Consider the following 23,236-nt stretch of genomic DNA (forward strand, 5'->3'; position numbering starts at 1 on the left):
ATTGAACTACCTGAGGACCCAGATATACCTCTCTTGGGCATATACATAAAAGATGCCCCAACATATAACAAAGACACATGTTCCACTATGTTCATAGCAGCCTTATTTATAATAGCCAGAAGCTGGAAAGAACGCAGATGCCCTTCAACAGAGGAATGGACAGAAAATTGGTACATCTACATAATGGAATATTACTCAGCTATCAAAAACAATGACTTTATGAAATTCATAGGCAAATGGTTGGAACTGGAAAATATCATCCTGAGTGAGGTAACCCAATCATAGAAAAACACACATGGTATGCACTCATTGATAAGTGGATATTAGCCCAAATGCTCAAATTACCCTAGATGCACAGAACACATGAAACTCAAGAAGGATAACCAAACTGCGAATGCTTCACTCCTTCTTTAAACCCGGAACAAGAATACCCTTGGCAGGGAATAGGGAGGCAAAGTTTACAACAAAGGCAGAAGGAACACCCATTCAGAGCCTGCCCCACATGTGGCCCACACATATCCTCCCATCAAACTAGATAAGATGGATGAAGCAAAGAAGTGCAGGCTTACAGGAACCGGATGTAGATCTCTCCTGAGAGACACACCCAGAATACAGCAAATACATAGGTGAATGCCATCATTAAACCACTGAACTGAGAACGGGACCCCAGTTGAAGGAATTAGAGAAAGGACTGAAAAAGCTTGAAGGGGCTTGAGATCCCATATGAACAACAATGCCAACCAACCAGAGCTTCCAGGGACTAAGCCACTACCCAAAGACTGATCCTGGGCTCCAACCTCATAGGTAGCAATGAATAGCCTAGTAAGAGCACCAGTGGAAGGGGAAGCCCTTCGTCCTGCCAATACTGAACCCCCAGTGAATGTGATTGTTGGGAGGAGAGTGGTAATGGGGGGAGGATGGGAAGAGGAACACCCATAGAGAAGGGGAGGGGGAGAGGTTAGGAGTATGTTGGCCTGGAAACCGGGAAAGGGAATAACAATCGAAATGTAAATAAGAAATACCCCAGTTAATAAAGATGAAAAAAAAAGAAAAGAAAAGACTGTACCCTCAAATCACATCCTAACATACATCGTGAGAAGCTACTACTAAAAGTGCCTAGATATGGTTAGTTCTGTAGTGGCATTAACATAGAGTTGATATACCTTGTGGTCTTACTGAGTGTTACACTTTGAATTTTAAATGTACATTAATGATTCCTATGGTAAGGGCTTGGCTATCAGCTAATGGACTTCAGAAGTGAGGGCTCTAACTTCAAAGGCAGATTAATCCATTGATAAAATTGAGTTCAATTATTGAGAGGTAAGTCTGGATGCAAGGTATAGGTTACCAGCCTTTGTTCTTCCTAGACCATTGCTTTCTGTCCTGCCTGTTGTCTAGCATGGTGTATGAACTCTGTTCTGGCAATGCTCCCATCACATGATCTACCTCACCACACAAGGGTCCAGAAACAACAGAGCCAAGACAGCACAGACTGAAATGACCAGCAAAGATGAATCTGTTCTTAAGTTCTTCAACTCAGGTGCTTTGTGATGGTGACACGAAATGACAAACATACCTAGCATTGTGAAAGCCCTTTGATTGGTGTACTGCCGCTTCATTTTAAAAGGATGGACAAGTCCCTGGTGCCTTTCCACGGCAATGCAGGTCATAGTAAGGATTTCTGTCACAATGGCAGTGCACTGGACAAATGGCACCATTTTGCAAATGAAGGCACCTATAGCAAAGAAAGAAAAAATATTATATATGAAAAACAATGACATTCAGTCTGTCTCTTATTAGTTGTCACAATAGATTAATTCTGAACCTCTCTCTGCTTGAGGCTTCATAATTATAATAACGTTGCAGACACAACATAATTGAAAAAGTGTATTTGGACTTATATCTTCTTTCTCTGACTGATTTTCATGTTCTAAATGTCAAGTAATTATGCTTCCCAAAACAATGAGAGAACAAATCTGTACCTAGCTACTGATAATAGGCAGGAACAAGTTCATATGAGTAGGTAGAGATGATGGAACATATCTACAATCCTAGCACTCAGGAGATAAATGCAGAAGGATCCAGAGTTTGAGTTCACTCGGGGTTACATATTGAAGTCCAAATCAACCTGAGTTACACAGTAAGACCTCAACTCAAAAATAAAATAAAAGACAACAGCAATGACTCCTGTTTAAGGAAGAGGTCTTAGATACAGAGTCATCTGCTCACTCCCCTATAGCTTCTCTGCGAAGTCATAGCAATGGAATAACTACTACCAGAGTCCCAAAATGAAGCTTTTATTTTTTTACTTTTCTTTTGGACCTCTGCCCAATGCTTTATATAAGTCTCCTAGCACTATTCTTTTGAATGTATTTTCTCTGCTGTGGCTGAGCATGATGCTGCACTGGGAACACACATCATTTGGTTTGTGTGAACATTTTTAAGTAGTTAAATGCATTGCTAAACGTGTTAGATGTTTATCTGTCCCTCCTGGCCCTTTATCATTGGGGTCATAAGCTGTATTCTGTCATGTCTGCTATTTCTGGTGTGTCTGTGATGGTTATTCTTGGTTGTCAACTTGACCACATGTGGAATTAAGAAATAAGAAGTTTCTGTTTAAATTGAAATAGGAAGATCCACCACTAATCTACAGATTTTAGGTAGAAAAACATGCCATTAATCCAGATCTAATCTGCAAGAAACCTATATAAGGGACATGGAAGAAAGAAGAATCTTCTCTTTGGCTGCTTTCTCTCACATTGCTAGCAAGTTCATTCTTTCACTGTCATTAGAGCCCAATTCTTCGGGTACATACTGAGACCAGCTGAGATATCCACTTTCATGGACTGAGCAATAACTGGACTCTGAGACTTTCATTCACAGTCAGCCATTGTTGGATCAGCCTGTTTGTCACTCTAATAATTTCCCTTTTGATACACAGAGAGATTTATTCTATAAGTTCTTTTATTCTAGAGCAGTGGTTCTTAACTTGTGAGTTATGACCCTTTGGGATTGAATGGCCTTTTCACAGGGTCTCCTAAGACTCTAATAAAACACAGAGATTTACATTAATTATAGTTATAAAGTAGCAACAAAAATAATTTTATGGGTGGGGGCACCACAACATGAGAGACTATATTAAAGTGTCACAACATTAGGAAGGCTGAGAACCCTGCTCTGACAGCACTGACTGAATACAGCAGCACCGTCTTATCTCTTCCTAACTATTTGCTGTCAGAGATGCAGCAACTCAGAGGACACCTGAAAGTTTTTGTATTTCAAACTCATGCTATACCCATTCTGCTTCTCCAAATAACATTGGATTCCTGTGATCATCTTCATAATGAGGTCAATCCACTTTAACCACAGAATTTTAAAGATATTTTTATAATTCTTTAAAAATTTCTTAGAAATTACTCTCATCTCCAAGGCAGCCTACTTTTTTGTACACATCCACCTGAAGCCTTTCAATGGCATTTCTCTATACTTGAAAATTTCCTTCTAAAATAACTTCCTCCTATAATTCACAGAAATCTCTCTTCAAGTGCCATTATGATGATTAATTCTGTATGTCAGGTTGACTGGGATAATGAATATCTCGAACAGCTGGTGAAGCACCATTTCTGACTATAACTAGCGATGTGTTTCTGAAAGAAATTAACCTTTTGATAAATGAACTAAATAAAGATCATCTCTCTTCAGTGTAGATAGCCAACATCTAATCTACTGAGTACTTGAACAAAAAGTAAGGTTGAAGAAACAAAACTGCTCTCTGAAACATCCCTCTCCCCCTTCCTTAGATAAGTGGTTCTCAGCCCCTCTGGTTTGTACGGGACTTCACCACCAGATTTCCTGAGCCTCCTGATTACAGAGAGCAGATAATGGAACACAGCAGCCTGAATGAGAATGAGAGCCTGCCTCTAAACATTAAAACTGTTTTTCTCTGTTTCTCTGGACAACACTGGATTCTTCTTCACAATGAAGCCAACCACTTTCACAACAAAACATATTTTCTTAATTTTAAAATTTATTGAGAATTCTTATAATGTGCTTTAATCATAGTCACTCTATCCCTCCTTCAAGATACATTGTATTCTCTACATCCCCCAGCTTAGTTTTCTATTTTTTAAAAAAATTAACCCACTGGGACCATTTTGTGCTGGTATAAACTCCTGGGTTTGTGGTGACCTATCAGAAACTGCACCTCTAAGAAAACTGGCTCTCTTTTCCCCAGAAGCCAACAATTGTTCATAGTTCCCCTAGTCAGGAGTGGGGGATCTGGAACTACTCTCTCTAGGCTGGAGTTTTGAGTGGCTTGATATTATGCAAACATTGTACAGGGCAATCACATTTGCTATGAGTTCAAGGGTGAAAAGACCCTGCTGTGCCCTACCTTTCCCAGTCCTACCTGACCTCTGGCTTTCATAGTCTTTCTTTTCTCCTGAAGGTTGCTAAGACTTCAGGGTGGAAGGTGGTGTACAGATGTCCCATCTTTGGTTGAGCACTCCACTATTTCTTATCTTCTGTACTTTGACAATCGTGAACTTCCGTGTTAACCACTATCTGATGTACAGAGAAACTTTTCTGATGAAGGCTCAGAGCTTGACTCATTTATAAACCAAGACAAGAATTTAGAGGGCAGTTTGATACTTTATCCATTTAGCATAAAAACAGTAGTAGGATGACCCTTGTGAGCTACCCAAGTAGCAGGCATGAAATCCAACAGAGAGAAGTTGGTTATCTCCATATTTGTATCACTATTGTTCCTATGAGCATATGTTGTCCTGGTTATTAGCAATAGAATTTTTAATGGAACTCTGTCCCACTCCACTGCTATCTTATTTAAGATCAACATCCCAAATCTATTTCTAAGCTTGTTAGTGACTGTGTTTTTGGTTTTTTAAAAGCTGCTGCATCTTTTCCGTAGTGGATAGATCACTGCACATTCTTTTCTTTGTTTCTTGGCTTATTTTTAAGATTATATATGTATTTTTTTAGATTTTCTTTTTTTTATTAACTTGAGTATTTCTTCTATACATTTCGAGTGTTATTCCCTTTCCCGGTTTCCAGGCAAACATCCCCCCTCCCCCTCCCTTCCTTATGGTTGTTCCCCTCCCCACCCTTCCCTCCATTGCCGCCCTCCCCCCAACAGTCTAGTTCACTGGGGGTTCAGTCTTAGCAGGACCCAGGGCTTCCCCTTCCACTGGTGCTTTAAGATTATATTTTAATTACAACATTTCTCTCTTCTCTTTCCTCCCTCCCTGTTCTTCTTCAAATACAAGGCCTCTCTTTTCAGCAGTTGTTGTTGCATGAATAAATGTAGTACTATAAACCTACATATTCCCAAATATAACCTGTTAAGTCCATGCAATATAACTTATATGTATGTTTTCAGGGCTGACCATTTGGCATTAGAAAACCAGTTGGTGTGATCTTCCCTACGGAGGGTTACCCCAGCTGCTCCCAGCTTTACTCACTTGCCTGTAGTTCTTTCTGTAGGAATGACTTCTCCCTATGCACATGGCATGTGCGTGGTGTCCTATTCAGCTCACATTTGAGTGGTTATGTTGGTGAAATTTTAGCAGGTGTAGCTTCTGGAATTACTAGGGTACACAATATCACAGCAAACTCCCTGAGACTCTAGCTCTTACAAGCGCTTCATCCTCTCTTCCACAATGTTCCTTGAGCCAAAGGTGTGAAAAGTATTTTCTACATGTATCCATTGGAATCTGGCTCCAAAACTTTACGTATTGATGGGTTGTGGGTTTTGTTTATTTTTTTGCTTTTCGTTGTTGTTTTATGTTAGTTTCCCTGTATTGCAATAAGAAATTTTCTTGATGAAGGCTGAAGACCTGTGGGTAAAAGGACAAATCTTTATAGATTGTTGTTAGGGATTGTGTGGTTTAGTAAACTATTGGTGTGGTTTCTCTTCCAATAATCATGATTTTATTAGCACTGGTTAGTTATCTAGATTTTGAGTACCAGGCACGGTCTCTACCTTGTTGAACTTTTCTTTCTTTCTTTTCTTTAAAATTGGATAATTTATTTATTTACACTTCAAATGCTATTCCCATTCCCGGTTTCCCCTCTGGAAACTCCCATCCAATCACCCCTCCCCATGCTTCTAAGAGGGTGCTCCCACTCCCACCCACTCCCACACATCCACCCTACCTTTCCCCTACACTGGGGCATCCAGCCTTCCAAGACGAAGGGCCTCTCCTCCCATTGATAAGGCCATCCTTTGTTACATATGCTTCTGGAGCTATGGGTTGCTCCGTGTATACTCTTTGGTTGGTAGTTTAGTCCCTCAGAGCTCGGGGGGGAGGGGAGGTCTGAGGGGGGTTGATAATGTTGTTCTTCCTATGCAGTTACAAAAAATTCAGTCTTTCCCCTAATTCCTCCATTGAGGTTCCTGTGCTCAGTCCAAAGGTTGGTTGTGAACATTTGCCTCTGTGTTTGTCAGGCTCTGGCAGAGCCTCTCAGTTGACAGCTATATCAGACTCCTGTCAGCACGCACTTTTTGGCATTCACAATAGTGTCTGCATATGGGCTGGATCCACAGGTGGGGCAGTCTCTGGAAGGCCTTCCTTCAGTCTCTGTTCCACACTTTATCTCCATAGTTCCTTTAGACAGGAGCAATTCTGGGTTAAAAAATTGGAGATGAGGGGGTGGCTGCATCCCCAACTGGGGCCCTTGTCTAAACTCTGGATATGGTCAGTACAGGTTCTCCCTCCTCCTCGTGGGCATTTCGGCTAATTTCATCCCCATTGGGTCCTGGGAGCTTCCTGCTTTCCTGGCATCTGGGACTTGCTGGTGACTACTCCCAGTTCCCCAGCAACACCTCTTTTCAAATTCTTGACCCTCTGTCTATCATCCCCTTATCCTCTCATATCTGCTCTTAACCTCCCTTTCCCCTCCCCCTTCTCTTCCTCCCAAATCCCTCAAACCCTCTCATCCCATAAATATTTTGTTCCTCTTTCTAAGAAGAACTGAAGCATCCACATTTTGCTCTTCTTTCTTGAGCTTCATATAACCTGTGAATTGTACCTTGGGTATTCTGAGCTTTGGGGCTAATATCCACTTATCAGTGAGTGAATACCACATGTCTTCTTATGTGACTGGGTTTCCTCACTCAGAATGGCATTTTCTAGTTTCATCCATTTGCCTATGAATTTCATGGAGTCATCGTTCTTAATAGCTGAGTAGTACTCAATTGTGTAAATATGTCATATATTCCGTATCCATTCCTCTATGGAGGGACATCTTGGTTCTTTCCAGTTTCTGGCTATAATAAATAAGGCTGCTGGAACATAGAGGAGCATGTGTCCTTGTTATATGTTGGAGCATCCTTTGTATATATGCCCAGGAGTGGTACAGGTGGGTCCTCAGGTAGTTTTCTGAAAAAAAAGGCCAGACTGATTTCCAGAGTGGTTAGACCAACAACAGAGGAGTGTTCTTCTTTTTCCACATCTTTGCCAGCATCTGATGTTACCTGGGTTTTTGTTCTTAGCCATTCTGACTGGTGTGAGGTGGAATCTAAGGGTTGTTTTGATTTGCATTCCCCTGATGACTTAGGATGTTGAACATTTCTTTATGTGCGTCTCAGCCATTCAGTATTCCTCAGTTGAGAATTCTTTGTTCAACTCTGCAGCTCATTTATTAATAGGGTTATTTGATTCTCTGGAGTCTAACTTCTTGAATTCTTTGTATATATTGGACATTAGCCATCTATCAGATGTAGGATTGGTAAAGATCTTTTCCCAATCTTTTGGTTGCTGTTTTGTCCTACTGACAATGTCATTTGCCTTACAGAAGCTTTGGAATTTTATGAGGTATAATTTGTCAGTTATTGATCTTAGAGCAGAAGCCATTGGTGTTCTATTCAGGAAAATATCCCCAGTACCCATGTATTCAAGGATCTTCCCCACTATTTCTTCTATTAGCTTCAATTTATCTGGTTTTATGTGCAGGTCCTTGATCCACTTGGACTTGAGCTTTGTACGGGGCAATAAGAATGGATAGATTTGAATTCTTCTACACCCTGATCTCCAGTTGAACCAGCAACATTTGTTGCTTTTTCCACTGGATGGGTTTAGCTCTTTGACAAAGATCAAGTGACCATAGGTATGTGGGTTCATTCCACTGATTTACCTGCCTATCTCTGTATGAATGACATGCAGTTTTTATCATGATTGCTCTGTAATACAGCGTGAAGTCATGGATGGTGATTTTCCCAGAAGTTGTTTATTATTGAGAATAGTTGTGGCTATCTGGAGCTTTTGGTTATTCGGAATAAATTTACAAATTGCTTTTTCTAACTCTAAGAAAGATTGAGTTGGAATTTTGATGGGGTTGTTTTGAATCTGTAGATTGTTTTTGGCAAGATAGCCATTTTTACTATATTAACCCTACCAACCCATGAACATGGGAGATATTTCCATCTTCTGAGATTTTCTTTGATTTCTTTTTTCAGAGACTTGAAGTTCTTGTCATACAGATCTTTCACTTGCTTGGCTAAAGTCACACCAAGATACTTTATATTATTTGTGACTATTGTGAAGGGTATCATTTCCCTAACTTCTTTCTCAGCCTGTTATCCTTTGAGTAGAGGAAGGCTACTGATTCATTTAAGTTAATTTTATATCTAGCCACTTTGCTGAAGATTTTTTCAGATGCAGGAGTTCTCTGGTAGACTTTTTGGGGTCACATAAGTATGCTATCATATCATCTGCAAATAGTAATATTTTGACTTCTTCTTTTCCAAATTGTATTACTTGACCTATTTGTTGTCTGATTGCTCTGGCTAGGAATTCAAGTACAATATTGAATAAGTAGAGAAAGAGTGGGCAACCTTGTCTAGTCCCTGATTTTAATGGCATTGCTTCAAGTTTCTCTCCATGTAGTTTACAGTTGGCTACTGGTTTGCTGTATATTGCATTTACTATGTTTAGGTGAGGGTTTGAATTCCTAATCTCTCCAAGACTTTTGCCTTGAATGGGTGTTGAATTTTGTCAAATGCTTTCTTAGCATCTAAAGAAATGATCATGTGGTTTTTAATCTTTGAGTTTGTTTATATAGTGGATTTATATAGTTTATATAGTTTATATAGTGATGGATTTCTGTATATTAAGCCATCCCTGCATCCCTGGGATGAAGCCTACTTGATCATGATGGATGATCATTTTGATGTGTTTTTGGCTTCAGTTTGTGAGAATTTTAAGTATTTTTGACATTGATATTCATAAGGGAAATTGATCTGAAGTTCTCCTTTTTTAGGTCTTTGTGTGGTTTTGGTATCAGTATAACTATGGCTTCATAGAACAAATTGGGTTGTGTTCCTTCTGTTTCTATTTTGTGGAATAATTTGAAGAGAATTGGTATTAGATCTTCTTTGAAGGTCTGATAGAATTCTACACTAAACTTATCTGTTTCTGGGCTTTTGTTGTTTTTGTTTTGGTTTTTTGGGGGGGGTTGGGAAACTTTAAACGACTGCTTCTATTTCTTTAAGGATCATAGTACTGTTTAGATGGTCTATGTGATCTTGATAACTTTGGTACCTGGTAACTGTCTAGAAAGTTGTCTATTTCCTCCAGATTTTCCAGTTTTGTTGAATATAGGCTTTTGTAGTAGCATCTGATGATTTTTTTTCTCCATCTACATTTCAATTGTTATTACCTTTCCCGGTTTCCAGGCAAACATCCCCCTAACTTCTCCCCCTTCCCTTCTATATGGCTGTTCCCCTCCCCATTCTCCTCCCATTACTGTCCTTCCCCCAACAATCCTGTTCACTGGGGGTTCAATCTTGGCAGGACCAAGGGCTTCTCCTTCCACTGGTACCCTTACTAGGCTATTCATTGCTACCTATGCAGTTGGAGCCCAGGGTCAGTCCATGTATAGTCTTGGGGTAGTGGCTTAGTCCCTGGAAACTCTGGTTGCTTGGCATTATTGTTCATATGGGGTCTCAAGCCCCTTCAAGTTTTTTCAGTCCTGTCTCTGATTCTTTCAACGGGGGTCCCGTTCTCAGTTCAGTGGTTTGCTGCTGGCATTCGCCTATGTATTTGCAATATTCTGGTTGTGTCTCTCAGGAGAGATCTATATCCGGTTCCTGTCAGCCTGCACTTCTTTGCTTCATCCATCTTATCTAGTTTGGTGGCTGTATATGTGTGGGTCACATGTGGGGCAGGCTCTGAATGGGTGTTCCTTCTGTCTCTGTTTTAATCTTTGCCTCCCTATTCTCTCCCAAGGGTATTCTTGTTCCCCTTTTAAAGAAGGAGTGAAGCATTCATATTTTGGTCATCCTTCTTGAGTTTCACGTGTTCTGTGCATCTAGGGTAATTCGAGCATTTGGGCTAATATACACTTATCAATGAGTGCATATCATGTGTGTTTTTCTGCGACTAGGTTACCTCACTCAGGATGATATTTCCCAGTTCCATCCACTTGCCTATGAATTTCATAAAGTCATTGTTGATTTTTTGAATCTCATCAGTTTCTGTTGTTATGTCTTTCTTTTCATTTCTGATTTTGTTAATTTGGATACTGTCTCTGTGCCCTTTGGTTAGTGGCTAAGGGTTTATCTATCTTGTTGATTTTCTCAAAGAACTAGTTCCTGGATTTGTAGATTCTTTGTACAGTTCTTTTTGTTTCTACTTGGTTGATTTCTGGTTGAGTTTGATTATTTCCTGCAGTCTATTCCTCTTGGGTGTATTTGCCTCTTTTTGTTCTTGAGTGTTCAGGTATACTGTCAAGCTGCAAGTGTATGCTCTCTCCTGTTTCTTTTTTAAAGCACTCAGAGCTCTAAGTTTTCCTCTTAACACTGCTTTCATTGAGTCCCATAAGTTTGGGTATGTTGTAACTTCATTTTCATTAAATTCTAAAAGTCTTTAATTTCTTTATTTCTTCCTTGACCAAGTTATTATTGAGTAGAATGTTTTCTCAGCTTCCATCAGACTTTCTGATTTGTTATTGAAGACCACCCTTGGTGATCTGATAGGATTATTATTGGGATTATTTCAATCTTCTTGTGTCTGTTGAGGCCTGTTTTGTGACTAATTATATGGTCAATTTTGGAGAAGGTACCATGAGGCACTTAGAAGAAGGTATATTCTTTTGTTTTAGGATAAAAGGTTCTACAGGTATCAGTTAAATATATATTTTCATAACTTCTGCTAGTTTCATTGTGGCTCTAGTTTCTGTTTCCATGATATGTCCATTGATGAGAGCGTGGTCTTGACGTTTCCTACTAGTATTGTGTGATGTGCAATGGGTGCTTCAAACTTTAGTAAAGTTTCTTTTGTGAATGTGGTTGTCAATGCATTTGGAACATAGATGTTGGTAGATCTTGGTAGATTTTTTTCTTTGAAATGTATAAGTGTCCTTTCTTATGCTTTTTGGTAACTTTTGGTTGAAAGTTGATTTTATTCAATATTAGAATTGTTACTCCAGCTTCTTTCTTGGGACCATTTGCTTGGAAAATTTTTTCCTAGCCTTTTACAAGTTTCACACTGTCCAGTTGTGACTCTAAATTAGTGTCTATATTTGTCACTAAGGTCTGTTTCCTGTATGCAGCAAAATGCTGGGTCCTGTTTATGTATCCAGTCTGTTAGTCTATGTCTTTTTATAGCAAAATTGAGTCCATTGATGTTAAGATATTAAGGAGTATTGATTATTGTTTCCTGTTACTTTTGTTCTTAGAGGGGAATCATGTTTATCTGACTATCTTCTTTTTGGTTTGTTGAAAGAAGATTATGTTCTTGCCTTTTCTAGGGTGTCGTTTCCCTCCTTGTGTTGGAGTTTTTCATCTATTATTCTTTGTAGAGCAGGATTTATTGAAAAATGTTGTGTAAATTAGGTTTTGTTATGGAATATCTTGGTTTTTCCATCTATAGTAATTGAGAGGTTTGCTGGACATAGTAGCCTGGACTGGCACTTGTGTCCTCTTAGAGTCTCTTTGACATTTGCCCAGGATCTTCTGGCTTTCACACTCTCTGTTGAGAAGTCTGGTGTAATTCTGATAGGTCTGCCTTCATAAGTTACTTGACCTTTTCCCTTTACTGCTTTTAATATCCTTCCTTTGTTTTTTTTCATTTTGTGTTTTGATTATTATGTGACAGGAGGAATTTCTTTTCTGCTCCAGTCTATTTAAGGTCCTGCAGGCTTCTTGTATGCTCATGGGCATATCTTCTTTAGGTTAGGGAAGTTTTCTTCTACAATTTTGCTGAAGATATTTATGGGCTCTTTAAGTTGGGCATTTTTGCTCTCTTCTATACCTATAACCTTAGGTTTGGTCTTCTCATTTTATCCTGGATTTCCTGGATGTTTTGGGTTAGGAGCCTTCTCTGTTTTGCATTTTCTTTGACTGTTCTGTCAATGTTTTCTAAGGTACCTTCTGCACCTGAGATTCTCTCTTCTATCTTTTGTATTCTTTTGATGATACTCGCACCTATGACTCCTGATCTCTTTCCTAGGTTTTTCTATTTCCAAGGTTGTCTCCCTTTGCAATTTCTTTATTGTTTCTATTTCCATTTTTATATCCTGGGTGATTTTGTTCAATTCCTTCACCTCTTTGGTTGTCTTTTCCTGTAATTCTTTAAGGGATTTTTGTGTTTTATCTTTAAGGGCTTCTACCTGTTTGCCTGGTTTCTTTTGTATTTCTTTAAGGGATTTATTTATGTCCTTCTTAAAGTCTTCTAACATTATCATGAGGTGTGATTTTAAATCCAAATCTTGATTTTCTGATGTGTTAAGGGTATCTAGAACTTGCTGTTCGGGGCAAACTGGGTTCTAATGATGCCAATTAGCCTAAGTTTCTGTTTTTTACATTTTTCTGGCTGCCTTTCACCATCTGGATATCTCTGGTGTCAGGTGGTCCTTCTGTCTCCTACTGGAGCCTGTCCCTCCTGTGAGCCTGTAAGCCTGTGAGCCTGTGATCTTAGGTGTGTCAGCACTTCTGGGAGACCAGTTCTCTATGGGTGGGATTTGGGTGTGGAGACCTATGTCACAGGGTTAGCTCTGGGATGCTGATGGAGACCGGAAAAAACCTGTCTCGGGCTGTCCCACAATTCCTATGTCCAGTGATCTCCTGGTGGGTCCTTCTTTGGCCAGTTATTGGAGCAAAAATGTTGGTCTCAACTGTGAATTTATGAGTGACTGCACTCCTGTGAGACCAGCTCTGTTTGGGCAGGATTTGAGTCCTAAGGTCTGTGCCACAGGGTTAGGTCTGGGGCACATATGGAGAGTAGAAAGATAAATCTGTTTTCTGGATTTTTGAAGTATTTTTGTGGAGTAGGCTTCCTGCCACTTCACAAAAGTCAGTAGCAGGAAGTGAGCTTCAGAGGGTAAGTCCATTATCATCAAGGTAGGACATGGCAGCATTTAGGTAAGCACGGTACAGGCAGAGCTGAGAGTTCTACATAAAGGCTGCTAGTGGTGCTAGTGGAAGACTTTTGTTGAGCTTTTCTTAATTGCACTTAGAGAGCTGTTGGTTACTAGCAAAGTATGTGGTGCCACTATTGCACCTATAGAGTTTTCATGGCATGCTGCTCATTGATATGGTTCATAGATGTTATAGTTCTGTTGATGTGTAGCTCTGTTGGTTGATTCCCTCCTTCATGAAGCTTGCATGGTGCCTTTTGGTACAGTAAAGATAGCCCTCAGGGAGAAGTCTTTGAAGTCAATTATAGCTCAAGGGCCTCTGGGCCCTTTCTCTGAAGTGCATGGAGTCCTTACCAATAGGAATTTAACTTTTACCCCTAGCAACCAAAGGCGATAGCAATAACCTGCAATGCTTTGGGCATCTCTTGGACAGCTCTGACCAACAACTCTCTTGTTCTGGATTGAGGTTTTTGTTTGATTCTTTTTAGTTACCAATGGGAACCCAAATGGGAAAATCTCATTCAAAAATACTTATGTATTATATATTATATAATATATACACTTGTATATATTATAGATATTTTAAGATGGTAGTTAATAATGTGATTCCTTATGACTTTCTCAGATAATGTTACTATTATTTTACTCTCCCCCATACTTCTTCTGTACTTATCTCCTCCCTCCCTAATGAGGGGCTCTTTTTCCCCAAATTAGATCACTTGTACCATGATAGTTCCCTCTCTATTGCTTCCCACTCCTACACCCCCCAATATACTCTCTTTACTTCCCTGGTTTCTGCAGTCTCCCTAGCTATATGATCACATCTGCACATTTGTAGCTTGGAACCTCATATTGTATATACATGAGACATTTGTTTTTCTGGGTCTGAGTTACTTCACTCAATATCTTTTCTAGTTCTGTAATCCACTGTATACAAATTTTGTTATTTAATTTTTCATTATAGCTGAATAGTATTCCCTATATACAATATTTTTATTGAAAATATTTTTCATATAGTATATTCTGATCATTATTTCCCTTTCCTGATTTCCCTTCCGTTATCTCTTCCTAGATCCTCCCATGTCCACATCCATCCAACTCCATGCCTTTTTTCCTCTCTCTCTTCAGAAAACAAACAGGCCAGAGAAGTCAATAAACAAACAATGACCAGAATAATATGAAGCAAACTGAAACAAAAAAAACTAAGAAAAAATTTAAAAGAAATTTAGATATACATGCATACAGATAGACAGACAGACAGATAGACACACACAGAGAGAGAGAGAGAGAGAGAGAGAGAGAGAGAGAGAGAGAGACCATTAAAAAAACAAGTAAGGTTAAAAAAAAAAAGAGCAGTGGGACTTAAGCCCTATCAGATCCTTTCATCTGCTGAAGGTCATTAGGTTGTTTTGATTTCCTGACTATTATGAATAAAGCTTCAATAAACATAATTGAGCCTATATCTGGAGTAGAATGTCAAGTCTTTTGGGCATGTGGCAAGGAATGATAGAGCTAATGAAGTAAAATAAGGTAGAAAACACCAATCATTCTGATTTGTTCTTTTATTTGGTGATTTACTGAGAGCACTGCTTGTATGATTACTTGTTAATCATGACTTCACTTGCTCCCTGAAACAGAGTGACCTGGAGAAACAGCGGAAACATTTTGTCATTGCCCTTAACAATCTGCTGATTGCCATGTGTGCTTCTGTGGTGTGGCAGGTTTCTTTTTAGCCTTTTGGGGATTCTCTACAATGATTTTCAGAGTGGCTGCACCAGTTTGCAGCCCTTGCATCAGTGAATGTGTTTCTTGTATTTTACTCTTGCTCTTAACAAGTCTTTTCTAAGTAACTTTCGAAAAATGAGCAAAATAAGCTATTTGAAAATGATTATTATAATGGAATACTCAATATTGCCTTCCCTTTAAATGAGAGTGTGGAGGGCCTGGCTTCACTCGCTCTTGGCATGCACTGCTAGTGCTAATGAGTAAGCATTGTCACCCTGCTTTTTATTTCTTTATGACCCTACTGGTGAATTACTAGGAAGCCTTTATTGGTTTCTTTACTATTAGAATTCTGAAATTAGGGCATGCAGAAGCATACAAATTTCTTTTTTTGTTTAATTTGGGGTTTTGTTTGTTTTCTCCTTCTCCTTAGCCCTAGTGATCCCTTCAAATCTAGGAACCAGTTTCCTGTAGTTTTCATGGCATTCCTGTTAATCAGATCCTTTATGTTTACAGAATAAATCCCCTTGTATAGAAATGCTGCCTTTGTCTTCTGATTCCTCTTCTTTATAGGTACTCTCAGCACCTGTGTTTTCACTGATCAGCACCTTCTCTTGCTCATAAAAGTCTTTTTAATGGAGATTGCTTCTGATCTGCAAGGTCACTACATTCTTGAAGCAAACAACAGCAGTTTACCTTAGTAACCTATCTCGGAAAGTGTGGCAGTCTCTGTGAAAATGTGTTCTGATCCCTTAAAATGTCCCATTCCCTATAGATTCTATTGGGTGTAATCAAAGCACAGAAAGACTATCATGTCATATGTAATATTCTTAAAATAATTTCCTGTATAAACTGACAGCATAATCACTGCATGTTACAGTTAAAGGGAAGATTATTGCCGATGAGAGAGAAAAAACAACCAGAGGCATCTAGAAGAGTCCATGGCAGAGAAAGACAAAAGTTGACTGAACAGAGCATCAGACTGGACCTGGCCAAGGCAATCTGTGGAAGAGGAGAGGACAGCAGGGGCTAGAGAATGGAGACAACATCATGAGAGAAGCAGAAGCAGAGAGAGACAGAGACAGGGACTGAAAGACAGAGACGGAGACAAACAGAGAGACACAGAGAGAGATACCGAGAGAATATCAAGAATGGCAGGGTAAGGACAATAAATAGCTAGGGGAAGAAGCCTGTGAGCTGGAGAGAGTTTAGGGTAAGGAGGGCAGGATAATAGCATGGACTTTGAACTGTGTAACAGGTATTTGTGACACTGAGGGATCCAGGAGGCCAGCATGGGCTTCGATAAGCTGATAGGCCCCACAGGTAGCCATATGTCCCTTCTGCTAGAGATAAGAAAAATGACTTCTTTTAGTAGATAGGGACCAGTTTCACATGTTCCTGAGGAATGCTGTCTCCTCTCTAAACCCCAGAAATCCTCCTGTAGGCCAGCGGAACACTATCTGGATATTTGGACTGCTTTTAGAACTGAGGGGAGTTGGAGTTTCCTTTGGACCTGACATTGTCTCTGGTACAAAACTCTTACAAGATTCTTAAAAAATATTAAATAGTTTGTGCTCGTCTGCTCTATATTAGTAACATGTTTCCAACAAAGCAGAGTAGTCAGCACATACCAATTAATAAACAGGTAAAGAGATTCAGGTAAAATCTGCAAGAGAAATAGGGAAACAGGTGACCAGTAATTCATGAAAAAGAGAGAAAACTGAGGACTTGAGAAAGGGGAAGCAGGAACGAGTTAAGATATCTTCATTCACAGTAAGCATGAAGGGCAGTGATGGATGACTGCGTCGAAGGGGGTAAATTGGTACATTCCTTATCATCTTTATATCCTGGTAGGACCCTCTAGATGGATTTTCAGACGTAGCTGTCATTTCAGGCTACAAAACTAAAGAGCTGCACCTCATTTCAGTCTCAAGTTATGCTTACAGAATTCTTTGCACAGTGGTACAGGAAAAATGAGGCTATTGTAGGGCGCAACATTCAGGGTCAAGTTTGTCACTCTCGCTTTGTAGTCTACAAGTGATATCCATTTGTTTGACACATTTCAGGTTATCACTGTGCTTAAGTTTTGCGGACCGATTTTCTAAATGAAGTTGATCATCTGATTTCACAACATGACACCAAACGACCCTTTAGCATCTTTCCTGGCCCCTTTAAAGACAGTCTTTTTTACTAAGTAACAATTGCAGGGAACACCTCACACTGAGTCAAATGAGGTAGCACACTGCATCCTACTCCTGTATCATTAACCCTAAGCACAGACCTCCCTTTGAGAATAACAGGCATGTTTTCCAAGGCAATTACTTGTGATCTTGATGTTCTTCCAATTTCATTTGGAAGACAGCTTAAGAGTGTGTGAGTGTGTGTGTGTGTGTGAGTGTGAGAGTGTGAGTGTGTGTGTGTGAGAATGATTTTTTTAGAATGTTTTATTAAGTTTGAGGGTAACATTTTCTGTGAGGAAGTCCATTCTGTCCTTCCACTATAGATGCCTACAGGGATCCAACTCAGGCTTGGCAGTGAGTTTTATGTTCTGAGCCATCTTGCTGGCCCCATTTTTCTTTTTATATACTCATCTATAGTGGATGACACATTCCTCTCAGAAGACAACAACAGTCCCATGGGGAACATAGCAAGTGAAGAAATATCTATTAAAATATCTAATTAAAGTAAAATTACAACTTAATGTTTGCTTCTAAATTCCCTTCTATAAAAAATAACAAAACAAACAAAAGCTCTTCTTTCTAAATTTTATACATCAGTCTGGTAGTCCTTTACTCTGAAATGTTACTTTCACTGTCCAACAGTTCCTGGTTGCCCACATGAGACAGCAGAACAAGAAATGTGGAGGAAGGAAAGGTACCAGGGATTAACATACAAATAGCAGCACCAAAAATGTCTGGAAGCCCTTCCTTACCTAGACTTCATTCAACCAAAGGAGCATGCTTAGAAAAGCTCACATTATATGAACATTATATGAATATGTCTGCTATATTAATGACCTATAACATATTCACTACAAAATCTTGGCTCACCACTGCAGGGTCCCCACTTTGTCCTCAGATCCTGCCCTCCAGACTTAGACAAACCTGTAAAATTCAAGCATCTAAGAGTAGAGCAGGGAAGTATCTCTCTTTGGGAGCGAGTGGCTTGAGCAGCTCGGTCTAGACAGATGGACCCATCCTAAGGACCTCATGGATTGCACACCTGGAGGTTTCCAACTAGTAGGCCTGAAGCTCACAGGACTTCTGCATTTGTCCTTGGGATGCTCCTTCAATCGCATTGTACAAAAATGTCCTTGATGTATCTGTATCAAAAGACTAATACACCAGAATAAAACTATCTATAATAGTGGTCTCTAATTTTTATTATTCTAAGACCTAAAAATGCTATTAAAAGTAACTGAATTGACTTTCTAGTTCCCACTAATGGACTGAAATGAGCATGCGTTGAACATTAGGACAATAATATAAAAATCAGAAATAATGGTTTCATTGTGCTGAGAATGTTAAAGTAACTCATTATGAAGTAGTCGGGTGGGGGGTTGCTTTTAATATATACTTAGAAATGAAAAGAAATGCTCAGAGTAAGCATTAGAAAGAAGATGTTGAGTCAACAAAATGTATTATAATGTGACCTTCAAAAGTGCCTTTAAAATACGGGACATATAGGGATTTTATGCAGTTCGTTATGTACATGTACCAAATGCACAGCTCTCTATGTTGCAAAGACTGACTGGTGATTGCAGTAGCATTTAGCTCTAGCCCTCCAGAATGGCCATTCCCTGGCCACCTCTGTGTCAGAGCTGACATCTTGTGGCTAATGGAGAAAAAGCCTTTAACTTAGCAGATCACCAGATTCTACCAATCCAAAAGCTACAGATGTGATCTTGGACCTGGAGCAAAAGCTCCCCCATCTTGCTTGTGTCCATCACTCTGATGTGTATAGCAATGTATTTTAAATTTGCCTTTATTTATGGCTTTCTTTGTCCTATAAAACTTTATGAAACTGCTTCCATATTGGAACATGGAATTTGGGATAACCTAAATCTGTGTCTGAGCCATGGTTACTCAAGATGGGTCCAGAATAAACTCCCTCTTAGTCCCTTAAAGATGGGAGCTGTAGTTTTTGTGTAGACAGAATTAATGTCAAAAGTCAAAGAACGACTGTGTAAATTAAAGTGTTAGTGAGTCAGATTTGCTCTTGTGCAAGGGCCATTTATTTTTAACAGTGTAGATGCAATGGGATTTTCCTCTGGAGATTCAACTTTGAGTGAACTGAACATTTACTACAACTGACAGAAACTCCTCTATGTCAGAAGTAAGAAGTGTTAGGTCCCAAACTCCAAGACGTCAGTGTCACTGACTGTCTCAAAATGACAGTCTGGTTTCTGCTTCGGCTGACAGTTTCTGATGATGAGATAAAAGCCTACACTCAAACATTCTTTACAAACCTGCAAAGGGGGCTCTGTCTGCCAAGCTGTTCCCGTTATCTCTTCCTATCTCACATAAGTGGACATTTGCTTACATAAATGTTCCATGCTCCCCCTCAGGCTTGTTCAGTCCCTATGGATGAATACCTGTAGCACACCTCAAAGCCCCAACACCACTGGCCTCGCAGCTCTGCTCATCTCCCAGGCTAAGTTGGTTCCCAGGCTGTTCTGGCTTACAGCTTCCTCCCCAACTGCTCTCTTTAAAACTGGCAAAACTTCTCCTCATTTTGTTCCTCTCTGTCCCCAAGAGGCAACCAAGGCAGCCTTAGTCTCCACAAATGCCTCTGGCTATCCTCTTTCTATTACCCAAGAGACAGCCATGCTGCAGTTCCATATTTAAATAAACCTTAACTTTCCATGGTCACGTGGACTGTGTCACTATTCTCTCACCTTCAGTAAGGAAGGTTTTATCAAACCCAGAGAACTCCACACCACACAAATGACTGCTTCAGGTTTATATAGGAAAAATAGCCACTTCTCTTTTTTCATAATTTATTTTTTTATTCATATTATATCCCAATCTCAGCCCTCCACCCCCTCCTCCTGGTCATATGTTTGCAAACCCCTCCCCACATTACACCCTTTCCTTCTCCAAGAAGTGAAGATTCTACCCTTGGGAATAATCCTACCCTGGCACATTTAGTCCCAGCAGAAAAGCACATCCTCTATCACTGAGGCCCAACAGGCAGTCCAGGTAGGGGAAGGGAATCCAATGGCAGACCACAGAATCACAGAGAGCCATCACTGCAATTGTTAGGGGATTCACTTAAAAGACCAAGCTGCACATCTGCTACAAATGTATTGGGGCCTAGGTCCAATCCCTGCATGCTCTTAGGTTGGTGGCTCAGGGAAGATACAATAAAAGAATAGCTAGCCACTTCTTTAATCAGAGGAAATGTAGCTCACTTGAGGCCTTAAGCAATAAAATGTGGGTGGGAACATAATGTGTTCGAATTAAAGAAATCAATGTGCTATTTGGCCATAATGAATGATAATATGGGATGACTATCTTCTATTGCTTTCTTTATTACCTACTTATTTACATAATTTAAATATGTACAAGACCTAGGGGTTCTAAATAAATCATTTAATACACAATTTAAACATTTCTGCAGTACCGAGCATACTCAGTAAAATAAGATTACTCTATAATATCTAATATCTAATATCTAATAATCTCAGAGATTGAGCTCCACAATTCAAAGTGATTTTTTTCTCCACAAGAATGCTGAATTATTATCACTTCTGGATTATTTTCTAAATTTTTAGTAATAGGAAGTATCATTTTTAAAGTAGAATTGAGTTGAAGACAGAGTAGAAATCACTAGTCACCTAAATTATAGGAAAGAAAGACAAAAATCTTTATAAGAGATGAATATTAGGAACAGTGTTACTTGAGTGTTCCACCTAAACTTTCATATTTTAGTTATATGCAGGCATACAAATGTGTATGATTTGATCATGGATTTGTGTAACAGGCTATGACATGGTTATCTGAAGACAACTTTCTTTCTGTCTGTCTCGTTTTGAAGATATGGTCTCTCTTGTTCCTGCCCCACTGTATGCTCTAAGCCAGCTGTCTCATCAGCTACTGGGACATTCTTCTCACTCTACCTTCTTTTTTAAAATTAATTATTGAATTTTTCTCTTTACATTTCAAATGTTATTCCTTTTCCCAGTTTCCCAGACATAAGCCCCCTACCCCATCCTCCTCCCCTTCTTCTATAAGGGTGTTCCCCTCCCCAACCACCCCATTTCCCCCTGACATTCTCCAACACTGGGGAGGTCCAGCCTTGGTAGGACCAAGGATTTCTCCTTCCACTATTGTCCAACAAGGCTATCCTCTGCTACATATGCATCTGGAGCCATGGGTCAGTCCATGTATAGTCTTTGGGTAGTGGTTTAATCCCTGGGAGCTCTGGTTGGCTGGCATTGTTCTTCTTATGAGGTTGCAAGCCCCTTCAGCTCTTTCAATCCTTTCTCTCATTCCTCCAGTGGGGATCCCGTTCTCAGTTCAATGGTTTGCTGCTAGCATTCACCTCTGCATTTGACATGCTCTGGCTGTGCCTCTCAGGAGACATCTATATCCGGTTCCTGTCAGCATGTACTTCTTAGCTTCATCAATGTTATCTAGTTTTGGTGGCTGTATATATATGGGCTGTATACCCATGGTGGGGCAGGCTCTGAATGCTATTCCTTCAGTCTCTGCTCCAAAGTTTTCCTCCATATCCCCTCCTATGAATATGGAGTGGAACATCCACACTTTGGTCATCCTTCTTCTTGAGCTTCATATGGTCTGTGGTATCTTGGGTAATTCCAACTTTTGGGCTACTATCTACTTATCAGTGAGTGCATGCATGCCTTGTGTGTTTTTCTGTGATTGGGTTACCTCACTCAGGATGATATTTTCTAGTTCAATCCATTTGCCCATGAATTTCATAAAATCATTGTTTTGATAGCTGAGTAGTACTCCACTGTGTAGACGTACCACATTTTCTGTATCCATTCCTCTGTTGAAGGGCATCTAGGCTCTTTCCAGCATCTGGCTATTATAAATAAGGCTTCTATGAGCATAGTGGAGCATAAGTCTTTGTTGTATGTTGGAGCATCTTTTGGGTATATGCCCAGGAGAGGTATAGCTGGGTCCTCAGGTAGTGCAATGTCCAATTTTCTGATGAACCACCAGATTGATTTCCAAAGTGGTTGTAATGACTCTACTTTCCATTTCACCTTAGGGATACCAGGATAACAGATGTGTGCCAGTGTGTCTAACCTTCTTTATGTGGATTCTGGGAACTGAACTTGGGTCTTCACAAGGCAAACACACTATCTGAGCCATTTATCAGCCCCTGAGTAAGACCTTGTATGGCTATAGTTATTTATAACTGAAGCTATATAATTAGAATTATTGTGTTTCTGTAAAAAACTCCACTTTCAAATTAATATGATTTAATCATGAAGAACAAGCTAGAATAACTTTAATTAATTGAAAAATCAGCTTAGTAATAATCCATAAATGCCTATTTTTTAGCAAGTGTTCTTCATAAGGAAAATACATGCCAAAACATAGAACTGTATAACTTTTTTATGTATAAAGTTACATCTGATGTTATGACATCAAATGGCTTGTTAAGTCCCAGCAGCTGTGAAATGGAGTTGGCAATGCGACTGGGCTGGGTGGCTTATACTTGTCAACCTGGCACTAAGGCCAAGGCAACAAGATTACAAGTTCCTGATCAGCCAGTCCTACTGAATGGCCAACTAGTCCTACTGAATGACCAGCTAGTCCTACTGAATGAGACTGTCTCCAAAACCAACCAAACATGTATGCAAGCAAACAAGAATAGGAAATAAATGGTGCCTCGGAATGTAAACAGGACATAACCATTGTGCATACCAACAATGTTTCTCAGAAAGCATATCTTTACAACTTATGGCCATGCCAATACACTGTGGGCATGGGCTTTTCACAGCACACCAGGCGAGTGAAATCAAGCCGTCTTCAGAAACATTAGCAGACAAATCAGCACAGTACACTGTAAGAAAACTTCCTAGGCTCTATTATTTCTTTCAATTCCAGTGGACTTTTCTGTTACTGAAGTAAATCCAACCAGAGTTCTAGCCACAGTTGGT

At 39.7% G+C, this 23,236-nt stretch overlaps 1 protein-coding gene across 1 annotated transcript in view; it reads right to left on the minus strand.

The window, feature by feature from the left end:
* The window catches only part of LOC116902779 (pyroglutamylated RF-amide peptide receptor-like), a 71,673-nt gene that overhangs the window by 16,446 nt on the left and 31,991 nt on the right, over positions 1–23,236 (minus strand). Inside the window, exon 2 of the mRNA XM_032905121.1 lies at positions 1,577–1,735. Coding sequence (XP_032761012.1) covers positions 1,577–1,735 — 159 coding nt within the window. The remainder of the gene's footprint in view (positions 1–1,576; positions 1,736–23,236) is intronic.

This window comes from Rattus rattus, chromosome 6 (genome assembly GCF_011064425.1).
Source record: "Rattus rattus isolate New Zealand chromosome 6, Rrattus_CSIRO_v1, whole genome shotgun sequence".
Lineage (NCBI taxonomy): Eukaryota > Metazoa > Chordata > Mammalia > Rodentia > Muridae > Rattus > Rattus rattus.